The following is a 21,091-nucleotide window of genomic DNA, read 5'->3' on the forward strand; positions in this document are numbered from 1 at the left end:
TTTTCATTTGTTTATCACATTTACTTCTCACGTCACATCATATAAATTAATAACATACTATTTAGTTGTGCATGTGTATAAAACTAGATTCTAGTTGTTTGGACTTGTACAAGTTATCAAATTTACTGTTTATGCATTCTATTGTTGAAAATAAGTAACTAGCGCAGACTAATTGTTAACTAGTTGAATAAAACCTTTTCTAAATTATACAAATCTACAGAGACCATTTCAAAATTGCAATATAAAATTTTCAAATTTTATATTACTCCTTGGGCAATTGGGCTTTGCCAATAACCTGTACAAATTGATGGCTCATACAGGAAAGTAAAATATATTATTTACATTACATAATTTGTTAATTTTATATCCTTATGGAATTCATTTCTGATGCACAGAGATTTAATTGTTGCCATTTTCTATACCTATTATCTTTGGCAGTACAATTACATTTCAAATTTTGTTTTTATGTATGCCTCTATGTCTTGTAAGTATAGGGCATCCCTATTATAATTGAAAACCTATTGATACTATTAATAAAAGATATAAACACCATTAAGTATCAAATAGATAAAAAATTGTATATTTGTTTTCATCCTTCATATTGTTAAATGCTCAATTATTACCTAAGGAACATGTTTATGTCTATTGCAACAACTCATAAAAATACAAAATATACTAGTTGAGCGTCTTATAACTCTGTATGAATTGCACCCTGGTTGGGTAAAGCATCACTGGGGTGAACAAACAGGCCCTCCTTGGCTTGCCAGTCTGTGTATGCTCCGTACTGTGATGTTACACCAACTATTTCACCTTGCCCGCTGATGGGTCGGCCAAAAGTTCTTCCTGATCCCGCCAAAAACCTGAAAGGCAAATATGGTAAAGTTTAAGGCAGATTTTTTGTGTTACAAAACCATATTTTCTAAGCCATTAAGAACTGTGTTACACAACCTTCAATTTCAAGTAGGCTTCTGAAGGCAAATGTTACACCACCACTGCATTGCGCATTATCATTTTTACTAATAATATAAAACTGAAGAGTTTGTTTGTTTGAATGCACTAATTTCAGGAACTACTGGTCCAATTTGAAAAATTCTTTCGGTGACTAGACTATTTAACGAGGTAGGCTATAGGCTGTATATTATCACGCTAATACCAACAGGACCGGAGCAATGCGGGTGAAACCAAGGAGCACAGCTAGTCTTTAATATAATTCATAAAAGTTCTATAAAATGTACAATCAACTTACGCAGAGGTATCTATATGTCTAAACTTGACAGGAGTATCCCTCCTCCAGTAGTCATTATTGCACACAACGGTCCAATTGTCTCCGCTATCACCTTCACCATCATCATCACCATAACATGAAACCTCCTGGTTACCAGACAGTGGTGATGAGAAGTAGTGGGAATGTAAGTTCTTCTTAGTGGATACATGTTGCAGCCTTATATTTGTGTTACACTTTATTGGTGCACTGTAAATGATAAATTATTATGTCAATAAACAGTAATATCAAACTTGGCGAGATTGAGTTGCTTATTATCAATATACAGAATATTCTATTATTAATAATAGATCAGGGAGTTCACCTGGTTAATTTATGTATGTAATATTCTAATTAAATTAATTTGAACGATGATATGCATAACTGAAACAGGAACCAAATCAACCTTTTCAATGATTATCATGTCTTTAATATTCCAATATATTTACCCGCGCTTGCATGTTTCTCCCATAGCAGGTCGCACTAGCCAATGACTGTTGTGATCGTCTGAAACATCGACAGCTGTGACCGACTGCTGGCCGGAGCCCGATCCGTACTTAACATCATGAGAGTGAAGACGCAAACGTAGATCCGTATTTATTAGTTTCAAAATTGTACCGCAAGTTACAAACTCTGCCTTGGAACCTGAAAATATTTTTACAGTTTTATATTAAATTTAATTCATGATAAAGAAAATTTTGTTAAAAACACATCCACCCCTTAGATTGGGCCACGTAATTGTTAAGCATGCCCGGTTGTACTGTATACTATCCGTAATAATACTTATCGTTATATGAATTAAAATCAATTATATACACTTACCTTCTGATATTTCAATACCACATATTAATAAAAATATTAAAAATCCTAATAAATTCATTATACTACCGAAAAACTTTGAAAATGCGATTTTCACAACAACCATTTCTGTAGACTTTCCTAGCTTTTTTCAAATTTGACAAATGACAAACACATAATATGACGGAAAGTGACAATGTCAGTAAAATCAGCGAGAAAATCAGGCAGAATCTCAGAGGAATAAACCTATAGAGTTCTCAGAGCAATAAACCTATAGAGTACTTGTATCGAGCGTATACAATTTACATATATTTGTTTCTCTCTATCTAAAGAAAACGTCGTATGAAAGAATGAGATAGCTATAGACTACAAGCTACGCTTCAACATAGTCATGGCACCATTTTTACTATAGGTACGTATTTAGATAGATAGAAGGTGATAGTGATGGGATGTGCTTCAATCGATAAAATCGTGAATGCATTTTGCATTTACGGTTTCGTGAAATAATAAATAATAAAAAATAACAAAATTAATCATAAATTTCAATTGAATACATTATTTGTTTAATCCTACGAATACATATAATAAATGCGAAATTATGCGAGAATGGATAACTTTCTCTTTCACTGCTGAACCGATTACAATGAAATTTTGTACATACACACATAGGATAGGTTTTATACCGGAAATCCCACGTGAACGGGAACTGTGCGGGATTTTCTTTAAAAACGCGGGCGGAAAGCTAGTATATTTTAAAAAAAATTTTAAAACTTGAAATGTAACTAATTTAAAATAAAGATCAATAAAGTTAAAGGAGTGAGGAGAAAGGCACAGTCAGCATGAATTTTAACAAGTTCATAAAAGGACAGTCTTAAAGAAAACATTTTCCTTACATCCTACTAATAAAGCGAAAGTTTGTGAGGATAGATGTTTGTTACTCTTTCACGCGAATACTACTAAACCGATTACAATGAAATTTGGAAAAATTACTTTTGATCCCGTAAATCCCACAGGAATGGGAACTATGCGGGTTTTTCTTTGAAAACGCATGTAGGTATATTAAGTATGTATTTCAATAGTAGTTTCTCATCTATGAGAACTGTCATTTAATCAACCGTTTAATTTTCACATAGTTACACATTTAAAGTAAATGTGTAAAAAAATTTCCAAATAAAAATTCACTCACACACAAATGTATTTATTATCTAAAGGAACAAAAAAAACGTAAGCGTAAGATTGCACAATTCTTCTAGAGTATCCATCTTGATAACACGCAGGCTCGAAATGCAGTGAACACAATCTAGCAAATTTCGACGGCGTCCAATCTACACGTCTCATGTTTTATACCCATTTTTTATTTAGCTCTGGAAATCTAAAACAAAATGAATTTATTAATAATCTAAAAGAGAAACAACAAACTAAACAGATAAGTCAAATAAAACAACCACGTGGTATTTTTTATTTTCCTGCTGTAGAAAATTTACATCTATTATTTGCTACAACAACTACATATAAATCTGATATAAGATACAAAATAAATAAATCAACGTTAATATGAAATAGATTTTTTGTCATAAATCGATAATATACGCTAGATGTGTTACAACACTACGGTGGTAAACAAAATGCCAAACGTGATAATATTGTGACATTTTTTAAAAATTATTTAATTCTTTTGTATTCCACAACCCCATAAAGTGGGTAAATGTTACAGTTACAGCATAAACTTATAAAAAAGCGCTTGATAAAACCTTCAAATAGGGTTAGAACATAAATATTTATCAATTTGCTGAAAATCACTTACCGATGGAAAGATATTTTTTCATTGTTTTCATCCAAAACTCCCATTCGACTAGTAATAGCCGGTAGCTAAACATACAATAGTCATTATAGCACACTGACAAATAAAAAGAAACACTATACACTTTATATTTTCTAAATATTTCGTTAAAAACACTTGACGCACTGAGCCCACCAGCTGGTTGGAAAACAAACTGACTGCCGGCGCGCTACGTTTGAAGACAGTGCAGATACTCTATCGCTATCTCAATCTGACTTATGCTGTTATTGACTAAGAGTAAGTAGATTAGAAAATATGTATTTTGTTCTGTCTCAATATAAGAACTCTATAGGTTTATTCCTCTGAGATAGAGTTCTTATATTGAGACAGAACAAAATACATATTTTCTAATCTACTTACTCTTAGTCAATAACAGCATAAGTCAGATTGAGATAGCGATAGAGTATCTGCACTGTCTTCAAACGTAGCGCGCCGGCAGTCAGTTTGTTTTCCAACCAGCTGGTGGGCTCAGTGCGTCAAGTGTTTTTAACGAAATATTTAGAAAATATAAAGTGTATAGTGTTTCTTTTTATTTGTCAGTGTGCTAAAATGACTATTGTATGTTTAGCTACCGGCTATTACTAGTCGAATGGGAGTTTTGGATGAAAACAATGAAAAAATATCTTTCCATCGGTAAGTGATTTTCAGCAAATTGATAAATATTTATGTTCTAACCCTATTTGAAGGTTTTATCAAGCGCTTTTTTATAAGTTTATGTTGTAACTGTAACATTTACCCACTTTATGGGGTTGTGGAATACAAAAGAATTAAATAATTTTTAAAAAATGTCACAATATTATCACGTTTGGCATTTTGTTTACCACCGTAGTGTTGTAACACATCTAGCGTATATTATCGATTTATGACAAAAAATCTATTTCATATTAACGTTGATTTATTTATTTTGTTTCTTATATCAGATTTATATGTAGTTGTTGTAGCAAATAATAGATGTAAATTTTCTACAGCAGGAAAATAAAAAATACCACGTGGTTGTTTTATTTGACTTAAGTATCTGTTTAGTTTGTTGTTTCTCTTTTAGATTATTAATAAATTCATTTTGTTTTAGATTTCCAGAGCTAAATAAAAAATGGGTATAAAACATGAGACGTGTAGATTGGACGCCGTCGAAATTTGCTAGATTGTGTTCACTGCATTTCGGGCCTGCGTGTTATCAAGATGGATACTCTAGAAGAATTGTGCAATCTTACGCTTACGTTTTTTTTGTTCCTTTAGAATTAGATAATAAATACATTTGTGTGTGAGTGAATTTTTATTTGGAAATTTTTTTACACATTTACTTTAAATGTGTAACTATGAGAAAATTAAACGGTTGATTAAATGACAGTTCTCATAGATGAGAAACTACTATTGAAATACATACTTAATATACATGCGTTTTCAAAGAAAAACCCGCATAGTTCCCATTCCTGTGGGATTTACAGGATCAAAAGTAATTTTTCCAAATTTCATTGTAATCGGTTTAGTAGTATTCGCGTGAAAGAGTAACAAACATCCATCCTCACAAACTTTCGCTTTATTAGTAGGATGTAAGGAAAATGTTTTCTTTAAGACTGTCCTTTTATGAACTTGTTAAAATTCATGCTGACTGTGCCTTTCTCCTCACTCCTTTAACTTTATTGATCTTTATTTTAAATTAGTTACATTTCAAGTTTTAAAATTTTTTTTAAAATATACTAGCTTTCCGCCCGCGTTTTTAAAGAAAATCCCGCACAGTTCCCGTTCACGTGGGATTTCCGGTATAAAACCTATCCTATGTGTGTATGTACAAAATTTCATTGTAATCGGTTCAGCAGTGAAAGAGAAAGTTATCCATTCTCGCATAATTTCGCATTTATTATATGTATTCGTAGGATTAAACAAATAATGTATTCAATTGAAATTTATGATTAATTTTGTTATTTTTTATTATTTATTATTTCACGAAACCGTAAATGCAAAATGCATTCACGATTTTATCGATTGAAGCACATCCCATCACTATCACCTTCTATCTATCTAAATACGTACCTATAGTAAAAATGGTGCCATGACTATGTTGAAGCGTAGCTTGTAGTCTATAGCTATCTCATTCTTTCATACGACGTTTTCTTTAGATAGAGAGAAACAAATATATGTAAATTGTATACGCTCGATACAAGTACTCTATAGGTTTATTCCTCTGAGGGCAGAATCTTGGGCAGAATCTCAGAACAACGAATCCTAGAATATAGACTATACATAAAGAATGTGATTATCGCCATAGAATATATAAGATTTTAAGGTTGCTGAAATCTAGCTACGATTCATAATTTAAATATAATTATTATTATTAATTAATTAATTATAATTATTATTAATTATAATTATTATTAATTATAATATAATTATATTTTAATATGCACGTTCACCGTGTACATATGTAGTTGGTATGAATTGTGGAGAGAGAAGCAAGCGTTAATATTTAAATAGTACAAAATGTTAGCCACAACTTCACCCACGTGGTTATAACTTATAATATCGCGTGGAAATGAAATCTTGCTCCGCGGTAAAAAGTACCGCATTGTACGGATATCTGCGGTATCTGATATCGCAAAACACAAAAATATAGTATGAAATCGCTCCATTTTGCATTTGCGACAAGAGACAACGAAAGAAACAATCAGACTTGCCCGTTAGTTATTAAAATATGCTACGTCCGGATGGTTTATGATCATTTTTTATGGTACGGTCAGACGCGTGGCAAGCAGAATGGCAAGCAGCCCGGCAAGCAAGCAACCCGTGCGGTTACGTGGGCCAAGCACGGTATTCACATGCTCCCGAGCATGTCAGTCAGTACAAACATGGGTGACGATCAGGGACGTACTACAGTCTACAACCGAACGTGTGAACAGGCACACAAGCACAAACACATTCAGCCTTTGATGTTTATCGAAAAACCGACAGTCATCACGATCGGCGGCAAGTGCGAGTACAAACACGGGCGCATGCACAAAAAAATGTTTACATGCTTGTGCCCAGTGCCCACACTTGCGCCCGTGCTTGTGCTCGTTGAATGTCACTTTGAATGCGTCTGAACCCACCATTAGATTTTAGTTCCGGACTGTGATGTCGATTGTCACTGTCATTAAGGTATATGAAGACTTGCAGTCTGGATATTGCAAAAAAGATAAAACTGATTTTGCAATCGTATCATATTTTATACCATATTTCTAATAACTAACTTTAATTATAACCAGTAGTGTTTTTAGCAATCAAGCAGAATAAATGCTTTTGTGACAAATATAAATGCTAGTTAGTTATTAAAACTAAAAATGGATAACTGCGAAAATACAATACCAACAACCAATAAAGGTAAGTATGTATTTGTGTTTAATTAGTTTTTCAAATTGTATAACGTTATTGTACATACAATCGATTTTTCAGTGCCATTCGACCCTGGCTGGAACGACCCTCCTACTTTCACTTACAACGCCCAGCAAACCACTCCGAACAGACCACGAAATTTTCTGAATAAAAGAGTAGCATTCCCCGTATCAAGCACAGCTGGGATACCTTCAGCTGCGCCTGCAAATATTCCCCCCATGCCAGCACCTATGCCCATCTCACCCATGGTACCACCCCCTATGTCAAATATAACAGCAAACATTGAACCGCATGAAAAAATTCATATTGATAGTGAAAAGATATTAGAGGAAGTAAGGAACACATTATTGGGAATATTAGAGGAAAGCAGTGAGTTGGGTGCTAAGGCAGAGAGTATAAGAAAAAAAATTAATTTAATGGAGGATATGTGGACAAGTGGAAAGCTGAATACACAAGTTCAGTTGCGAATGCAAGAGTTAGCCAAAGGTATACTTTATATTTTTTATCCTTACCTAAATAAATGCAAGTAATTTCAAACAATATTTACAATCAAATCATTATGCATATATTGGGTATTTAACTTATTTTCCCTAGTCTAAAATTTTAAAACAACCTCTATTGGATTTTTGAACAATAAGATTAAATTTTAACAATTATTTTTTTTTCAGCTCTAAAAGAGGATAAGCCAGCCAAAGCTGATGAGATCCACAAAGCTCTGATGGTAGACCATGTGAGTGTGGTCGGAACATGGATGCCTGGTGTCAAACAAATTATATACAATTGTATAGCTCGGACTGAATTATTAGCTATTGATAAGGAATAAATGTGATTTATATATACCTAAGTTTATATTGTTCCAGAATAGTTACATATTGGCATTTAATGCTTTATTTCTGTTTAATTTGTTTGCTTGAAGCTTGAGTATTAAATATTTTCCAAATTATTCCCTTATATCTTGGTGTGTATAAATGTTGATTCAAAATTACTAAGACTGAGATTCTGTATTATTTGATTTTTGCTACCAATAGCTACAGTTAATAAATGTAATAATCAATTGTACATTATTTGTATGTTTCTTTGAATTAATTATATGGCAAGAATATGTTGTAAATAAAATAAAAACAAATATTTTATTTATTTCAAACTGTTTTATTTCATAATCACAGGTAATTAAAGAGATTACACTTGAAAACTATACCTATAGAGACCTATAGTATTTTGTGTGACTGTCTATACATTACACTTCTATCCTTAATATTTACATTTGCATCAATACTATAAGATATATAAAATTGTGGATACAATAGTCTCAGAAAATTGTTGTGTAGTTCGAAAGATACATGTGACAATAACATTTTCATTTTACAAATTACTATCCATCACCACCAAATTCTTTCAATATAGATTTCGCTTATACATTTCGAATTTTACTTTTAAATAATTAAATCTTTATACTATCTTATGTAACACACGGCTCCTCTCCAACTCCGTGAGACTTGAGAGATGAATACTTTGTTACATTTTAATTTTACAAATTACTGTCCACCATTAGAAATAAAACCAGATTTAGATAGTTTTCGACACAGAGCAAGTATGGTTTTCGATGGGAGTATGACAGTAGCTTCGACTTGTACGGGCCGACACAGCTAGAGAATTAGAGATCAACACTATTGTAACCTTATTGTAACATTTTCATTTTAGAAATTACTGTCCAACATTAGAAATAAAACCAAACACTTTGAAAATCGATTTCTCATATTTATTTTACTCATTTCGAGTTATGGTTTTAAATGTCTATATACTAAATGCCGCGTTTAATAGGTTTTGGTGCGACAGTGACTCGTACAGGCCGGCACAGTTCCACTAAAGGCGCGGCTTCACGGCTCGAGCCTTCTTCCACCGCGAGACACACTGATATATCCACACCACACGGCTCCGTCCACACTCCATGAGAGATTAGCACTTTTGTGAGGAGACGCACGTTTTCTGTACCGTCGTCATCTGAAAAATATTCAATCACTATAGTTGATGATTTTCTATGAATTTATACATTCGCTGTAAATATATATAACTAGAGTCTTCAATAGAAAAACGAGGTGGATACTTTTAACTTATTACATATTAAGATAATGTAACTGCGTGATTTCAAGACTATAAACAGCCTTCTAAGACGATTATTATATTACATAACAGACTCTAGAAAATATGAACGGCTTCACGCGACAGCGATTTCACTTTTTTTTAATAAAGTAATATTTTATCGCTCTAAAATTTTACAATGAAACTTAACTAATTATAAACTTCACCGACGTTTTTAAAGAGCGAAGCTGCATTCTTGACCTTCTATAATACGTACTTGTATTCTGATGGTCCAATGGCCTCAAATGGTCTCTAGGCGGCACGAGAGCATGTACCCGTCTATCGGGATAGGCCACTCGAATGCGAATAGCGCTCGGGTCCTTAACTCTTAGTACTTCAGCCTCAAACGCCACGCCCGTAATGAGACCCGCGCAGAAACGAAGCACCGTGTCGTTGTCTGTGGCCGGTTCTATTATTGTCGCTGTGCACATTCTTATCTGGAACAAAACATGTTTTTTTTAAAGTGAAAACTTCTTTAGCGGCGTTGAGCACTTTTTCTGTAATGGGTATAAAATCTTAAACTCGCATCAGGACACGTGACCTGATCGAAAAAGCGTAAGACGGATACCATTCCAAAATATCAAACATGCTTAAAGTTAATAATCAAGTTTTCACTTCTGCCGGCACTCCCGGAGTGCAACCCGTCTTTTTTTAAGTTTAAGTTAGTGCAGTTATTTCACTCTATCATCTATGTATAAAAAAATATCCATGAAGTGTACCTAAGTTATCGCGAAATGTTATAAATAAAAAAAATATGTATACTATAATTTTTTGACAATGGAAAGAGTAAAAATCTAATTTGTAGTTTATACTTGTACATTCAGTCTTCGATATATGTTATTTGTGCAAACATACAAAATATGTATTAAATAGTTTACATTATCTATGTTACACACATAGGTACTCTAAATTCTCAAACATCAAGGTTGAGCTTTTAATTTATACAAAACATTTACATTTGGGTCACATATTTTATCCATATTACTTTTCCATCTATAATAATTAACATTATTTATAGCACGTACCTTAAGATTAGGTCTCGGCACGACAGGCGGCGGTGCGGCGAGCAGCAGCGGCAGCAGCGCTCGCGCTAGCGCGGCCGGCTTGTGCTCGCCGCTGGCGGACAGCTGCTGGAACACCGCTATTGTGAACGGTTCCGGCTCCATACCTGGGGGTGGTGTTGGGTTTGTCATGAGAAATATATTAATCAAAATAAATTAAATCATTTATTTGTTAAAATGATATTTTTGAAGTGAAAACTTCTTTAGCGGCGTTGAGCACTTTTTCTGTAATGGGTATAAAATCTTAAACTCGCGTCACGACCTCGCACACGTGACCTGATCGAAAAAGCGTAAGACGGATACCATTCCAAAATATCAAACATGCTCAACGTTAATAATCAAGTTTTCACTTCTACCGGCACTCCCGGAGTGCAACTCGTCTTTTTTTTATGGATAACTGTTAAACAACTTGACTATACTATACCTATAGATACTATAGATACGTTAGTAAAGAGCTAAGCTACAAACTGATAAGAAAATTGCAAATTTGATTTAAATTACAAAAAAAAATCATAACGGTGTTGGTCTCATAAATAGAGTTACTTCGAATATACAAAAATCGAATTCAAATTCAGCAGGAAATATGAATATCGTAGGCAAAGTAATTATAATTTCCTATCAATTTATAATCAACGCTTATATCTATCTAATCTGTATAAATAGCTATAAAAGTTTATTAATTTCAAAACTATTTACAAGCCATTCTAAAATAATAAGGCGTAATAACAAACTCACCAGCTGAAGCCAAAAGCCGATCCAGCAGTTCAGCGTGATGCGTCAACGCAGCGGCCGCAGTGAGCGCCGCCGCACTGCCCCCCGCAGGCCCCGCTCCCGCCTGTCCAAGCCCCGCCCCCAACGCACCAGGCCCTGCCCCTATCGCGTTAGGCCCCGCCCCAGTCACATTAGGCCCCGCCCCCGCAACCGCTGCGTTCTCAACAGCGGCGATGAGTTTCGCAGCGGACACACGCAGCGCTAATTGCCATACGCATGCGCTTTCTTGTTCGGACACTCCGCTGAATTGGTGCTGCAATCTGTAAAGAAACGTTTTGTGTCATGAAAAAATAAAACGAAATGCAATCAATCATCAATTTATTCGATATTGTATTATACAAATCATTTGACAACATTTCATTTTTTATAAGGCCATGAAAGAAAAAAACCGTTTCTTTATTTTGCTCTTGCGATTACAGAAAAAAAAATATTTCATTTTTTAATCGCATATTTTAAGAGAAATTAAATAAAAACGATAAATGTGATGATGACGTCATACATACGGAGGAATAAAAATGCGCCTTAGCCTAATTTAAAAAAAGTAAAAGCATGTGTCAAATTTCATATTAATGTCATTTTTGTGAATTATTCATGTAAACAAACTTTTAAATCGTGTTATTGTGTTTTGGTTTTCTAATTTAATCTCATTAGCGTGATGTTTGTTTGATTGGAGTTGGACCAATTCATTTATATTATACAAATAGTGCCTAAGTATAGTGTTCATAATTTTCTTGAAATAAAAGACTTTGTTTACTTACTAAAAGTTGTATTTATTTAACACTTTCCAACGTTTTTGGGATAGTATATTTGTTTCCCAGAAATTTTCAGCACCCTATAACAAATCCTGCATAAAGTCATCATCATCAGTACTTGTGAATAAGTTTCTTTTGTTTAAATTTAAATTTGGATCAGCAAATAATAAATAACAATATTTACAAAACTTGACGAATCAAAGTGACAAATGTGCCAAAATGTCAACTGTCAAGATTTTTTTTTAATTTAAACTAGGTATGTGGCAAAGGAAAAAATGTATTCCTCCGTATGTATGACGTCATTTGGCGCTTACGACATTTTAGAATGAGGTGATTTTAGAACTCAAAAAGATGAATGAAAACTTCCATATTTAGAAAAAGCAAAAAATACATGTATCATAATTTTTGATCTAGTTTTCATTAAAATAAAAAATAAGTAGCTTAAAATTTTGAAATGTTGTCAATTATGATAGATTTTTTAAAGTAGGCCTTATGACCAATATTAAATTATACATTATAACTTACGTTTTGTGTGCTTTTGCGTTTTAGTGACGTATTTTATGCATAAAGAATATTATAGTATTAATATATTTTTTTTTACATTATGAATAAAGACGTGGAAGAAGGAAACTTCGTAAATTAACACATTCAGTCCCGCTCTATCTCTTTTTATTCCCTCCCCAGGAGTATTAAACATTTAACGCAGTTTTGTCGGAAGCTGCATAAGAAGTTTGAATTCAAAAATACATGATGCTATAAAAGATGAAAGAGCGGTAAAACAAAAGCGCCATAAGCAAAAAAACCAAATACTAGTCGGGCGCGATAACTTGACACCTGCTACTTATACCCGTCTCTTTCACTCTCACGTGGTAATAGAATGGAGTGAAAGGGACAAAACCTTTTTTCAGGTGTCAAGTTAACTAGCCCGAGTTTTTTTTGTGTCAGAGCAAGCAAAGGAGCAGGTGGGCTACCTGATGTTAAGTGGTCACCACCGCTCATAAACACCTGTAACACTTCTAGTGTTACAGGTGCTTTGCCGGCCTTTTTTTGACAAATAAGCTCTTTTCTTGAAGGCCTCAATGTCGTAGTTGCTCGGGAACACCGCAGGTGGCAAATCGTTCCACAGTTTCACCGTATAGTTATAATAAAAAAAAAGACGGGTTGCACTCCGGGAGTGCCGGCAGAATTGAAAACTTGATTATTAACGTTCAGCATGTTTGATATTTTGGAATGGTATCCGTCTTACGCATGGAATATAAGGGCTAAAAAAAAATCCGTCTTACGTTTTTTCGATCAGGCCACGTGTCCTGACGCGAGTTTAAGATTTTATACCCAACGCCGCTAAAGAAGTTTTCACTTCAATAATGTATAGTTTACCTCAAGCAGTCGGCAGAGAGCTGCAGCAGCGCGTGTTGGTGCGGCGCGGGCGCGCGGGCCAGCGCCGCGTGCAGCGCGAGCACGCAGCGCGCGAACAGCGCCGTGAACTGCGCCGCGCCGAGCACTAGCGGCTCCATCTCCGCTAGCCTGCACACCAAACATTTCTATTGTGTACTTGTCACTTGGTGTATTCGTATAGGAGCTACCAACGTTGACAAGAGAAAATTTTAGTATAGTTGGTTCTTTGATATACTGTTTCTCTTCCTATTTCGGAGATGTAATTTCACTTATTTCGATGACATTTTAATTATTTTGAAATAAAAAATTTTGAAATAATAATTATTTAAATTATAAAAGTATGGCACCTATTTAACAACGAAAAAAACGTCTTGCAATAAAACATTGATGTCTGATGGATCTATCTAAAGGCAAAAGATTAAAAATTACGCGTTAATAAATAACTTTAATGCGCACTAATAAACACAACCACTGCGGCCAGCCAGACAGCCCGGACTCTAACCGAAATAGCAAGAGAAACAGTATATCAAAAACCCAACTATACTAAAATGACTTTTTTTAAAACGTTACTAGCTCCCGTACCCGTAGCCTATCCACTACAAGAATTGCCTTTTGACAGCTCGACGGGTGATACCAGAAATGACGTCCAAAAGATTATCGATTGTAATACCAAATAATATAATGGACAGAGTATAGTATAATAATATATCAAATTGTTAAATAAACATTTTGCATTAAATCGCAGTTGATTTGAAATACTACCCGACTTTTTCTGCGTATATGTGCGTACATGATAAACTAATAAGGTATAGATTAGATAACGTATTCGTGCGATATGTAGTGTTTGGATGTAAACAACTACGGCGGCTACACACATGAACAAAAACTTCACACAATGGAGAAATGTCATATGCCTACAGCATGTTCAGTCATACTGTGCACGTTACAACAAACATAACATTATTTCGCGACACCTTTAACACTATTCCTGTATCATATGGAACGAAAATCTGTTTTTTTTTTAATTCTATTTTTTAATCGAAAATAAACTTACGTCTAATGTTTTTAAAGTTATAGTTACATTGTACACACTCTAAAATGGCACTGTTAAAGTCAGGTAATTGCCCGACTCACATAAACGTGTGACGTAAGGGCGGCCGTACACGGACCGCTTCAAGCAGTTGAGACCGACAGCTTGAAGCCGCGACCGCGCGGTGAACTATAGACATTCATTCACCGCCGTACACGGACTGCTCGAGCCGTCGCGACCGCTTCAAGCCGTCAATTGCGCGGTTTGTAGCGACAACTCGAGCAGTCAACGACCGACCGCTCGAGCCGCCCGTGTACGGCCGCTCTAATTGTCACGTGACACAAAACCCATACTTATTGAGCTGCTCCTCAGCGGAGTGCAGCATCTTCATGCGCACGGCGGTGGACAGCGTCGCGTTGTCGATGTGCTGCAGCACCGTGTCGAAGAACTTGCGCACTGCCGTGTCGTCCATTGCTGTCTCGCTTTTCTCGTTGCGAGAGTATTGGTTGTCGCCTGTTTGAGAAAGAATCTTTAAGTTATACGAAAAAACTGAATCTTTTATTTGTTTGACGTTAATTTGAGGAAGTATGTATGTGTTTTTTTTTGGAACTGTAAAACGTCGACATGCTTCGGTGACAAATAGAAGCAATAAAAAACGTTTCTTAGCACGTTATTTTTTTAGGGCAAAAATTCTAGTTAAAAAAAAATTCTAGTCTAGTTTATGGACAGATCTACTAAATTATTTTGTTTTATCGGCTTTTCCGTTGATTTGTGTGTGAGTGTGTGTGTGTACGAATAAGAAAAAATCTCCTTTAAATGCACGCATGTTCGATAACTCAAACCTATGAAAACCTTGAAAAAAAACACCTTTTCTTGATATATCACATATATCACCTTCATAAACATTATAGCATATATTTGTGTTATTTAACAGATAAAAGTCCTATAATTACCAATAGGCAGCGGCGGCACAAGATGCGGCATGGTATCCCGCAAGTACGTGTAATGTTTGACCGTGTGCTCTTCGAACAGCGGCAGCATGGTCGTGCAGTGTTGAGCCGCGTTGAACACCAGGATTAGTACACACATGTCTGTTTTTGTTGAGGAAACTTAAAAAAAAATATTGAAATTGAATTTAAAGACTATTTCTTGGTCGAAATACTATAACTCCATAATCTATAGCAAGAACCTCGTCTCAATAGTTTGGGTTAAACAATGTCATATGTCATACGATGAGATATTAAAAAAAGTAGAAATAGAGCAGGCTCCAAGGAGATGTTCGTTTGCAAAAATCGCGGACCTAAATCTGACTTCTGATATATATTGTATAGATCCCAGACATCCTATAGACAGATGTTGCCAACCAGTTTTGTGGTCCCCCTGCCCGCACCCCGGTAATTAAATATGGCATACAAAGAAAAAAATAAAAATTTCCAAAACATGCCGTGTGGGGTATCAAATGAAAGAGCTTATTGAGTAGATCACGAATATATAGCATACTATATACATTTCTTACACTTTCTCTAAGATTTTTTAGAAAATTTACGAAAATGGTCCATTTTTGAGTTAACTTTAAACCACTATAGATTGAAAACTCATGAATATATTTTTTAAATTATTATTTTAAATAATTAACAATAGTCCATTGTTTATGATTCAATAGTTCGTAATATAATATAAGTGAGCTATGTGGTGGATTTGATGAAAATAACTATATACTATATGAACTTGAAAACATACTCGCCATCTTTGAATGCTCCCCCCACTCCCCCATGCAACTATTTCACTGTACGAAATATTGAATCGTAAACAATGGACTATTGTTAATTATTTAAAATAATAATTTAAAAAATATATTCATGAGTTTTCAATCTATAGTGGTTTAAAGTTAACTCAAAAATGGACCATTTTCGTAAATTTTCTAAAAAATCTTAGAGAAAGTGTAAGAAATGTATATAGTATGCTATATATTCGTGATCTACTCAATAAGCTCTTTCATTTGATACCCCACACGGCATGTTTTGGAAATTTTTATTTTTTTCTTTGTATGCCATATTTAATTACCGGGGTGCGGGCAGGGGGACCACAAAACTGGTTGGCAACATCTGTCTATAGGATGTCTGGGATCTATACAATATATATCAGAAGTCAGATTTAGGTCCGCGATTTTTGCAAACGAAACTCCACTGAGAGTCCGGTCTAAAAGGTACAATATATACAAAATACTATGTACTTATATCAATCTAGAAAAATTGGAGTGAATAAGCATTATTTTGTTAGAGAAAATATTACATTTCCAGAATTTTGTCTTGATGCTATACCCAAATATACGTAAATATTTTTTTATTTTATATAAAAGGATACAAGACGGATCCTCTACGTCAGGTTCCGGCATATCGAAGAAAGGGTGCACGCCCAACAGCCTGGTGGTGAGCGGCAGTACTAGGGTCGCGTGTTTACTGCCCATACGTTGTACGCAACGGAATGTTGAGCGTTTGTCCTAATTAAATAAAAGAAAAGTGTCTTTTTATCCTCTTAATTTATTAAACGGGTAAAATTTATAATGCAAATAGCTTAGGACCTTGAAATTGAAATTCTTTTTTTACAAAGATAACATAATACTAGTAAAATATCTTACCTGAGGGTACCTCTTGAGATTTTCTAGAATTTTGTCAATGCACATTTCTAGACAAGTCTTTGATGCAACTGTGCATGATCCGAGCATTCTGTGTAAACCCTCTCTTACATCCATAGAGTAATCCTGTAAAGAAACGTTTTCAACGTTATTAACCTTGTTAGTTGTATTAATAATTTTTGTTCATAAAACGCAACTTTAGCCTTTCTTATTGATACCTTTGTATGAAAAAATCAATTTACATGGTCAGTATAATTTCCTTTAAAAAACCGTCACGCGTCCTACGTACATTCTGCTCGTAACTAAATCAGTATGTTATAGTAGGACGCGTGAGAAATTAATTGACATTTTCATTTGTACATGAATTGATTACCTCTAAAGCACCCAATATTGTTTCCAATTGATCCTCCCGTAATACTATATGATGAGATATTTTAGTCAAACTGTCTATGGCTCTAAGACGAACATCTTCAATTTCATCATTGAACATATCCACAAGGAAATCGAGCGATGTTGTCGCAAATATGGTATTTTCCAACGACAGCTCACACACTGCTTCTACGGCGGCTGTGCGTACCTCTGAAAAAATTTTAATGGAGAAAATGTTTATTTAAAAAAAGATAATTTAAATTTAATCTATACTAATATTTTGAAGAGGAATGATGCAAGGATGTTTGTCAGGAATCGGCCTAAAAAGTACTGGATGGATATGGATGAGACAAAGAAGTAAGAAGAAGAAGTAATATAGGTTATTCATCAGAATATCACATGAGCTATAGACATACTTACAGCGCGGCACAGGCGCCCAGCTAATTATTTATATTTTTGAAGTGAAACTTCTTTAGGTGCGTTGAAAGTAAATTTCAAAGTCGCGTCATGGCAATATCGTCACGTCATTATGTAAGGCGACGACTTTGATATCTTTTAACCTTGCCAAAAAAAGTTTCACTTTTGACACATGTGCTCTGTACATACACTTTTAAAAGAGCAGGTAATCGAGCACGTGGGCCACCTAACGAGGCGATCACCACCGTCCATGAGCACTCACAAAGCTAAAAAAGACAGGTTGCACTCCGGGAGTGCCGGCAGAAGTGAAAACTTGATTATTAACGTCGAGCATGTTTGATATTTTGTAATGGTATCCGTCTTACGCTTTTTCGATCAGGTCACGTGTCCTGACGCGAGTTTAAGATTTTATACCCATTACAGAAAAAGTGCTCAACGCCGCTAAAGAAGTTTTCACTTCAATATAAGCATTAAAATTCACTCGGCCACACTCACCCATGTACTCGTCCTCCAGCCCGTGCACGAAGGCGCCCGCCGCGCCGCCGGGCAGCAGCTGCACGGTGGCCTGCTCGAGCAGCTGGCCGGGCGCGTCGTCCGCCCAGCGCCGCCCGCTCGCCCACGCGCCCGAACGCACTAGCTCTGCGCCGCGCTCGTGCGCGGTTTTCTTTTTCTGATATACAACAGTGTTGCGTGCTTTGAAATATACATAATATGGAGACGACACCGCCTACATCACTTATGTTCCGCTCAACATAAGTCATATGGCTTAACTGCACGCTCATTTTTTATTTGTTTTAAAGTGAAACGCATCAAATATGCCTTCGTGTGTGTTACGATATTGCACAAATAATACGGAAAAGTGACTTAACATAACTTAACTTTTCATCGGTAAGTACCGAACTAGATAATAATTTTTAAAACTTAGAGCAAAAAAATGGCGCACAGATTTTGTTTGTGGTGTCTCCTCCATACGTAGTAATATTATCTCAAAATTGTGTGTTGTTATTTTGTTTAAAATTATCGAAAATGGAAATAAAAATGAATGAAATAATGCAAAAGAAATATAAGACAGTAAATTTGTTAAGATTGGAATTAATTTCTAAAGAAATACAATTCAAATTTCATATTTGTAACTTAGAATTTTCGCACTTTTAATGATGAAATTGATATAAATTGTTAAAATAAGGAATTTATTTAGTGACATGGACTGATATATTCAAAACAAACATACCTTCATATTACTCATCAATTGTTTATCCAGGGTCTGCAGCAAGAATCGATCTGACACAGACTTTGTAGTACCCAACAGTGTACAAGCCAAAGCGCGTACTTGCATGCACAGATCATTAACGGCTGAACAGATTTTTATGAACGCATCATCTACTAGACGCATTGTCGTTTCACCGTCTTGAAGAGTGACAGTGCTGAAATAATAGATTTAATTTTTTTTTTATCTGCATTGAAGAATATTAATTTTAAAAAATATATTCAGTCAGATTTTTTCAAGCGAATTGTTTAATTATATTTTTATTAAGATTGTAAATAAAAATTAAAAATTATTCTCACTTCTCTGGATATTTATTTCCAAGCAGCCAGACTAATTTGAGAGCTACTTCTCTCACAATTTCATAATCATCAGATAAAGCTGTGCAAACATGTTCATAGATTTGTGCGCTAAGTGTTAAGCCACGTCCATGTAGTGTTAACAGTGATTGAAAGGCTTCACAGCGTACTCTTGCATCCTGAAATATAAAGAAATAGCTATTATATTATACTAGAGGTCCGCCCCGGCTTCGCGCGTGGTACATATTTCGCAAAGTTAGGTAAAAGGTAGCCTATGTCCTTTCTCGGGTATCAAAATATCTCCATACCAAATTTCATGCAAATTGGTTCAGTAGTTTAGGCGTGATTGAGTAACAGACAGACAGACAGAGTTACTTTCGTATTTATAATATTAGTATGGATTACGATAATCAGTTTACTTATTCCAGCATAGAATTAAAAAAACTTAATTTTTTGTTTGAATTAAAAAATAACAATCTTACCTCAGCATTGCTATAATCACTAAGTAGTTTAACAATAATATCAGCCTCTGCAATCATTTCTGCCGTTCTATCAATTTCTGGGCATATTGGATACAGTTCACTGATGAGTTGCAAGCATCTACACTTCACCTGTTGACTTGTATCCTTCAGATTGTCTCTGGCCACACCGACCAAGCGTGTCATTAGAATTTTGTCATCAGATAATTTGTTCCCCAGCTTTAGGAGGGTGGCAATCCCTTGAGCAATAACCTGAATTAAAAAATATCAATATAAAAAGAAATTTTCAACTAAATGGGCAAATTCATAATAAATTTTCAGTTGTCATCAACTGATTTGAAACATCAATGCTATTTAGTATCTAATATTCAATGAGGAATAAAAAAAATACCTTGTGAGATGTTTCATTTTTTATTAAATGAGTAGTTTCTTCAATCAAGTGATTTAAGTTTGCTCCAGGACATTCCAATCCAATATCACAAAATAACCACAATATTTTCACCCTGACAACTGATTCTTCCTCTGACTGAAAGTGTTCAGAGAGCTTTTTGATAGCTTCTTCCACATCTGATTCTTGAAACTGTAGGCAGTCTGATATTCGCAATAATAACTGCAATGCCTCATCACTTGACTTGCACTTTTCCAACAAGCCAACAAATGCTGCAGCTGAACTGCCTATCAATGGTTTCTTAGCCAGGTGAAGTTTCTTTGAAGTTGGTCCATCCTAAAACATAGTGTATTCAAGTTTTGATTGTTTTTGGTTATTCCTTATAATAAGTTACAATTTATAGGGATTTTATGTGACTTATCTAAATGTATATTAAGTCTAGCATTCATAATTAAGCTAATGAAAGATTCTAACGTTATATGTAGTACCTTTAGGTCATAGGGACTACTAAAAAGAATAACACATAAAGTACATACCTGAAAGGATTTATTATATTCTGCTAATGCCCTTTTCTTTAACACCGCTGCCATTATGTATTTAAATTTAAATCTAAAGAAAGGAAATTAAATCTGCACTATCGATATTCAATTATTGAAGCAAACACTATTAATATCACACTAATAATAAGACTTATGAACCCAAACAAAATAAGACTGCGCATGGACTGCGCTTTTATAACCAACGTTGACAGATGGTTGACAGCCCATTGCTCCGAGGCCTCGTCCGAGGCCGTCCGACTCCGAGGCCCACAGCGACCAGCGAGCATT

The 21,091-nt window shown here is 34.8% G+C and overlaps 3 protein-coding genes and 1 long non-coding RNA gene across 4 annotated transcripts; 1 reads left to right on the forward strand and 3 right to left on the reverse strand.

The window, feature by feature from the left end:
- On the reverse strand, positions 1 to 2,226 carry LOC149489915 (stromal cell-derived factor 2). The gene is made up of 4 exons (XM_089714699.1): positions 2,084 to 2,226; positions 1,711 to 1,906; positions 1,247 to 1,471; positions 1 to 860 (listed from the first exon to the last, which is right to left on the reverse strand). The coding sequence occupies exons 1-4, from the start codon at positions 2,184 to 2,186 to the stop codon at positions 689 to 691; spliced, it is 696 nt and encodes a 231-aa protein (XP_089570825.1). The 5' UTR covers positions 2,187 to 2,226; the 3' UTR covers positions 1 to 688.
- Positions 2,227 to 3,241: 1,015 nt separating this feature from the next.
- On the reverse strand, positions 3,242 to 4,213 carry LOC149489916 (uncharacterized). Its single transcript, XR_016318367.1, has 2 exons — positions 3,864 to 4,213; positions 3,242 to 3,431 (listed from the first exon to the last, which is right to left on the reverse strand). It is a non-coding gene; the product is annotated as an uncharacterized LOC149489916 (long non-coding RNA).
- Positions 4,214 to 7,041: 2,828 nt separating this feature from the next.
- On the forward strand, positions 7,042 to 8,402 carry LOC149489917 (steroid receptor RNA activator 1). Its single transcript, XM_089714701.1, has 3 exons — positions 7,042 to 7,253; positions 7,326 to 7,751; positions 7,934 to 8,402. Exons 1-3 carry the CDS (start codon positions 7,214 to 7,216, stop codon positions 8,086 to 8,088), a joined length of 621 nt encoding a protein of 206 aa, XP_089570827.1. The 5' UTR covers positions 7,042 to 7,213; the 3' UTR covers positions 8,089 to 8,402.
- Positions 8,403 to 8,935: 533 nt separating this feature from the next.
- Positions 8,936 to 20,978, reverse strand: IntS4 (integrator complex subunit 4). Its single transcript, XM_089714702.1, has 16 exons — positions 20,801 to 20,978; positions 20,268 to 20,600; positions 19,880 to 20,128; positions 19,401 to 19,576; positions 19,066 to 19,258; positions 18,330 to 18,504; positions 17,422 to 17,627; positions 17,052 to 17,174; positions 16,778 to 16,913; positions 15,367 to 15,504; positions 14,767 to 14,926; positions 13,366 to 13,512; positions 11,201 to 11,496; positions 10,430 to 10,572; positions 9,622 to 9,841; positions 8,936 to 9,266 (listed from the first exon to the last, which is right to left on the reverse strand). The coding sequence occupies exons 1-16, from the start codon at positions 20,852 to 20,854 to the stop codon at positions 9,067 to 9,069; spliced, it is 2,949 nt and encodes a 982-aa protein (XP_089570828.1). The 5' UTR covers positions 20,855 to 20,978; the 3' UTR covers positions 8,936 to 9,066.
- Positions 20,979 to 21,091: the final 113 nt, after the last annotated feature.

Source organism: Colias philodice, chromosome 3 (genome assembly GCF_061535455.1).
Source record: "Colias philodice isolate Cphi_HAF_F1 chromosome 3, ilColPhil1 Martin Lab GWU primary, whole genome shotgun sequence".
Taxonomy (NCBI): Eukaryota; Metazoa; Arthropoda; class Insecta; order Lepidoptera; family Pieridae; genus Colias; species Colias philodice.

What these genes read in the sequence shown, in the direction of transcription:
- LOC149489915 (XM_089714699.1), bottom strand. Translation starts at nt 2,186, where the DNA reads ATGGTTGTTGTGAAAATCGCATTTTCAAAGTTTTTCGGTAGTATAATG. An exon ending in TGGTATTGAAATATCAGAAG is followed by an intron (nt 1,907 to 2,083) that starts GTAAGTGTATAT and finishes AAATATTTTCAG; the next exon opens with GTTCCAAGGCAGAGTTTGTA. An exon ending in AGACATATAGATACCTCTGC is followed by an intron (nt 861 to 1,246) that starts GTAAGTTGATTG and finishes TTTGCCTTTCAG; the next exon opens with GTTTTTGGCGGGATCAGGAA.
- LOC149489917 (XM_089714701.1), top strand. Translation starts at nt 7,214, where the DNA reads ATGGATAACTGCGAAAATACAATACCAACAACCAATAAAG. An exon ending in AATACCAACAACCAATAAAG is followed by an intron (nt 7,254 to 7,325) that starts GTAAGTATGTAT and finishes TCGATTTTTCAG; the next exon opens with TGCCATTCGACCCTGGCTGG. An exon ending in AATGCAAGAGTTAGCCAAAG is followed by an intron (nt 7,752 to 7,933) that starts GTATACTTTATA and finishes TTTTTTTTTCAG; the next exon opens with CTCTAAAAGAGGATAAGCCA.
- IntS4 (XM_089714702.1), bottom strand. Translation starts at nt 20,854, where the DNA reads ATGGCAGCGGTGTTAAAGAAAAGGGCATTAGCAGAATATAATAAATCC. An exon ending in GTGATTATAGCAATGCTGAG is followed by an intron (nt 19,577 to 19,879) that starts GTAAGATTGTTA and finishes TTTATATTTCAG; the next exon opens with GATGCAAGAGTACGCTGTGA. An exon ending in GCTGAGGAGCAGCTCAATAA is followed by an intron (nt 13,513 to 14,766) that starts GTATGGGTTTTG and finishes TTTGGTGTGCAG; the next exon opens with GCTAGCGGAGATGGAGCCGC.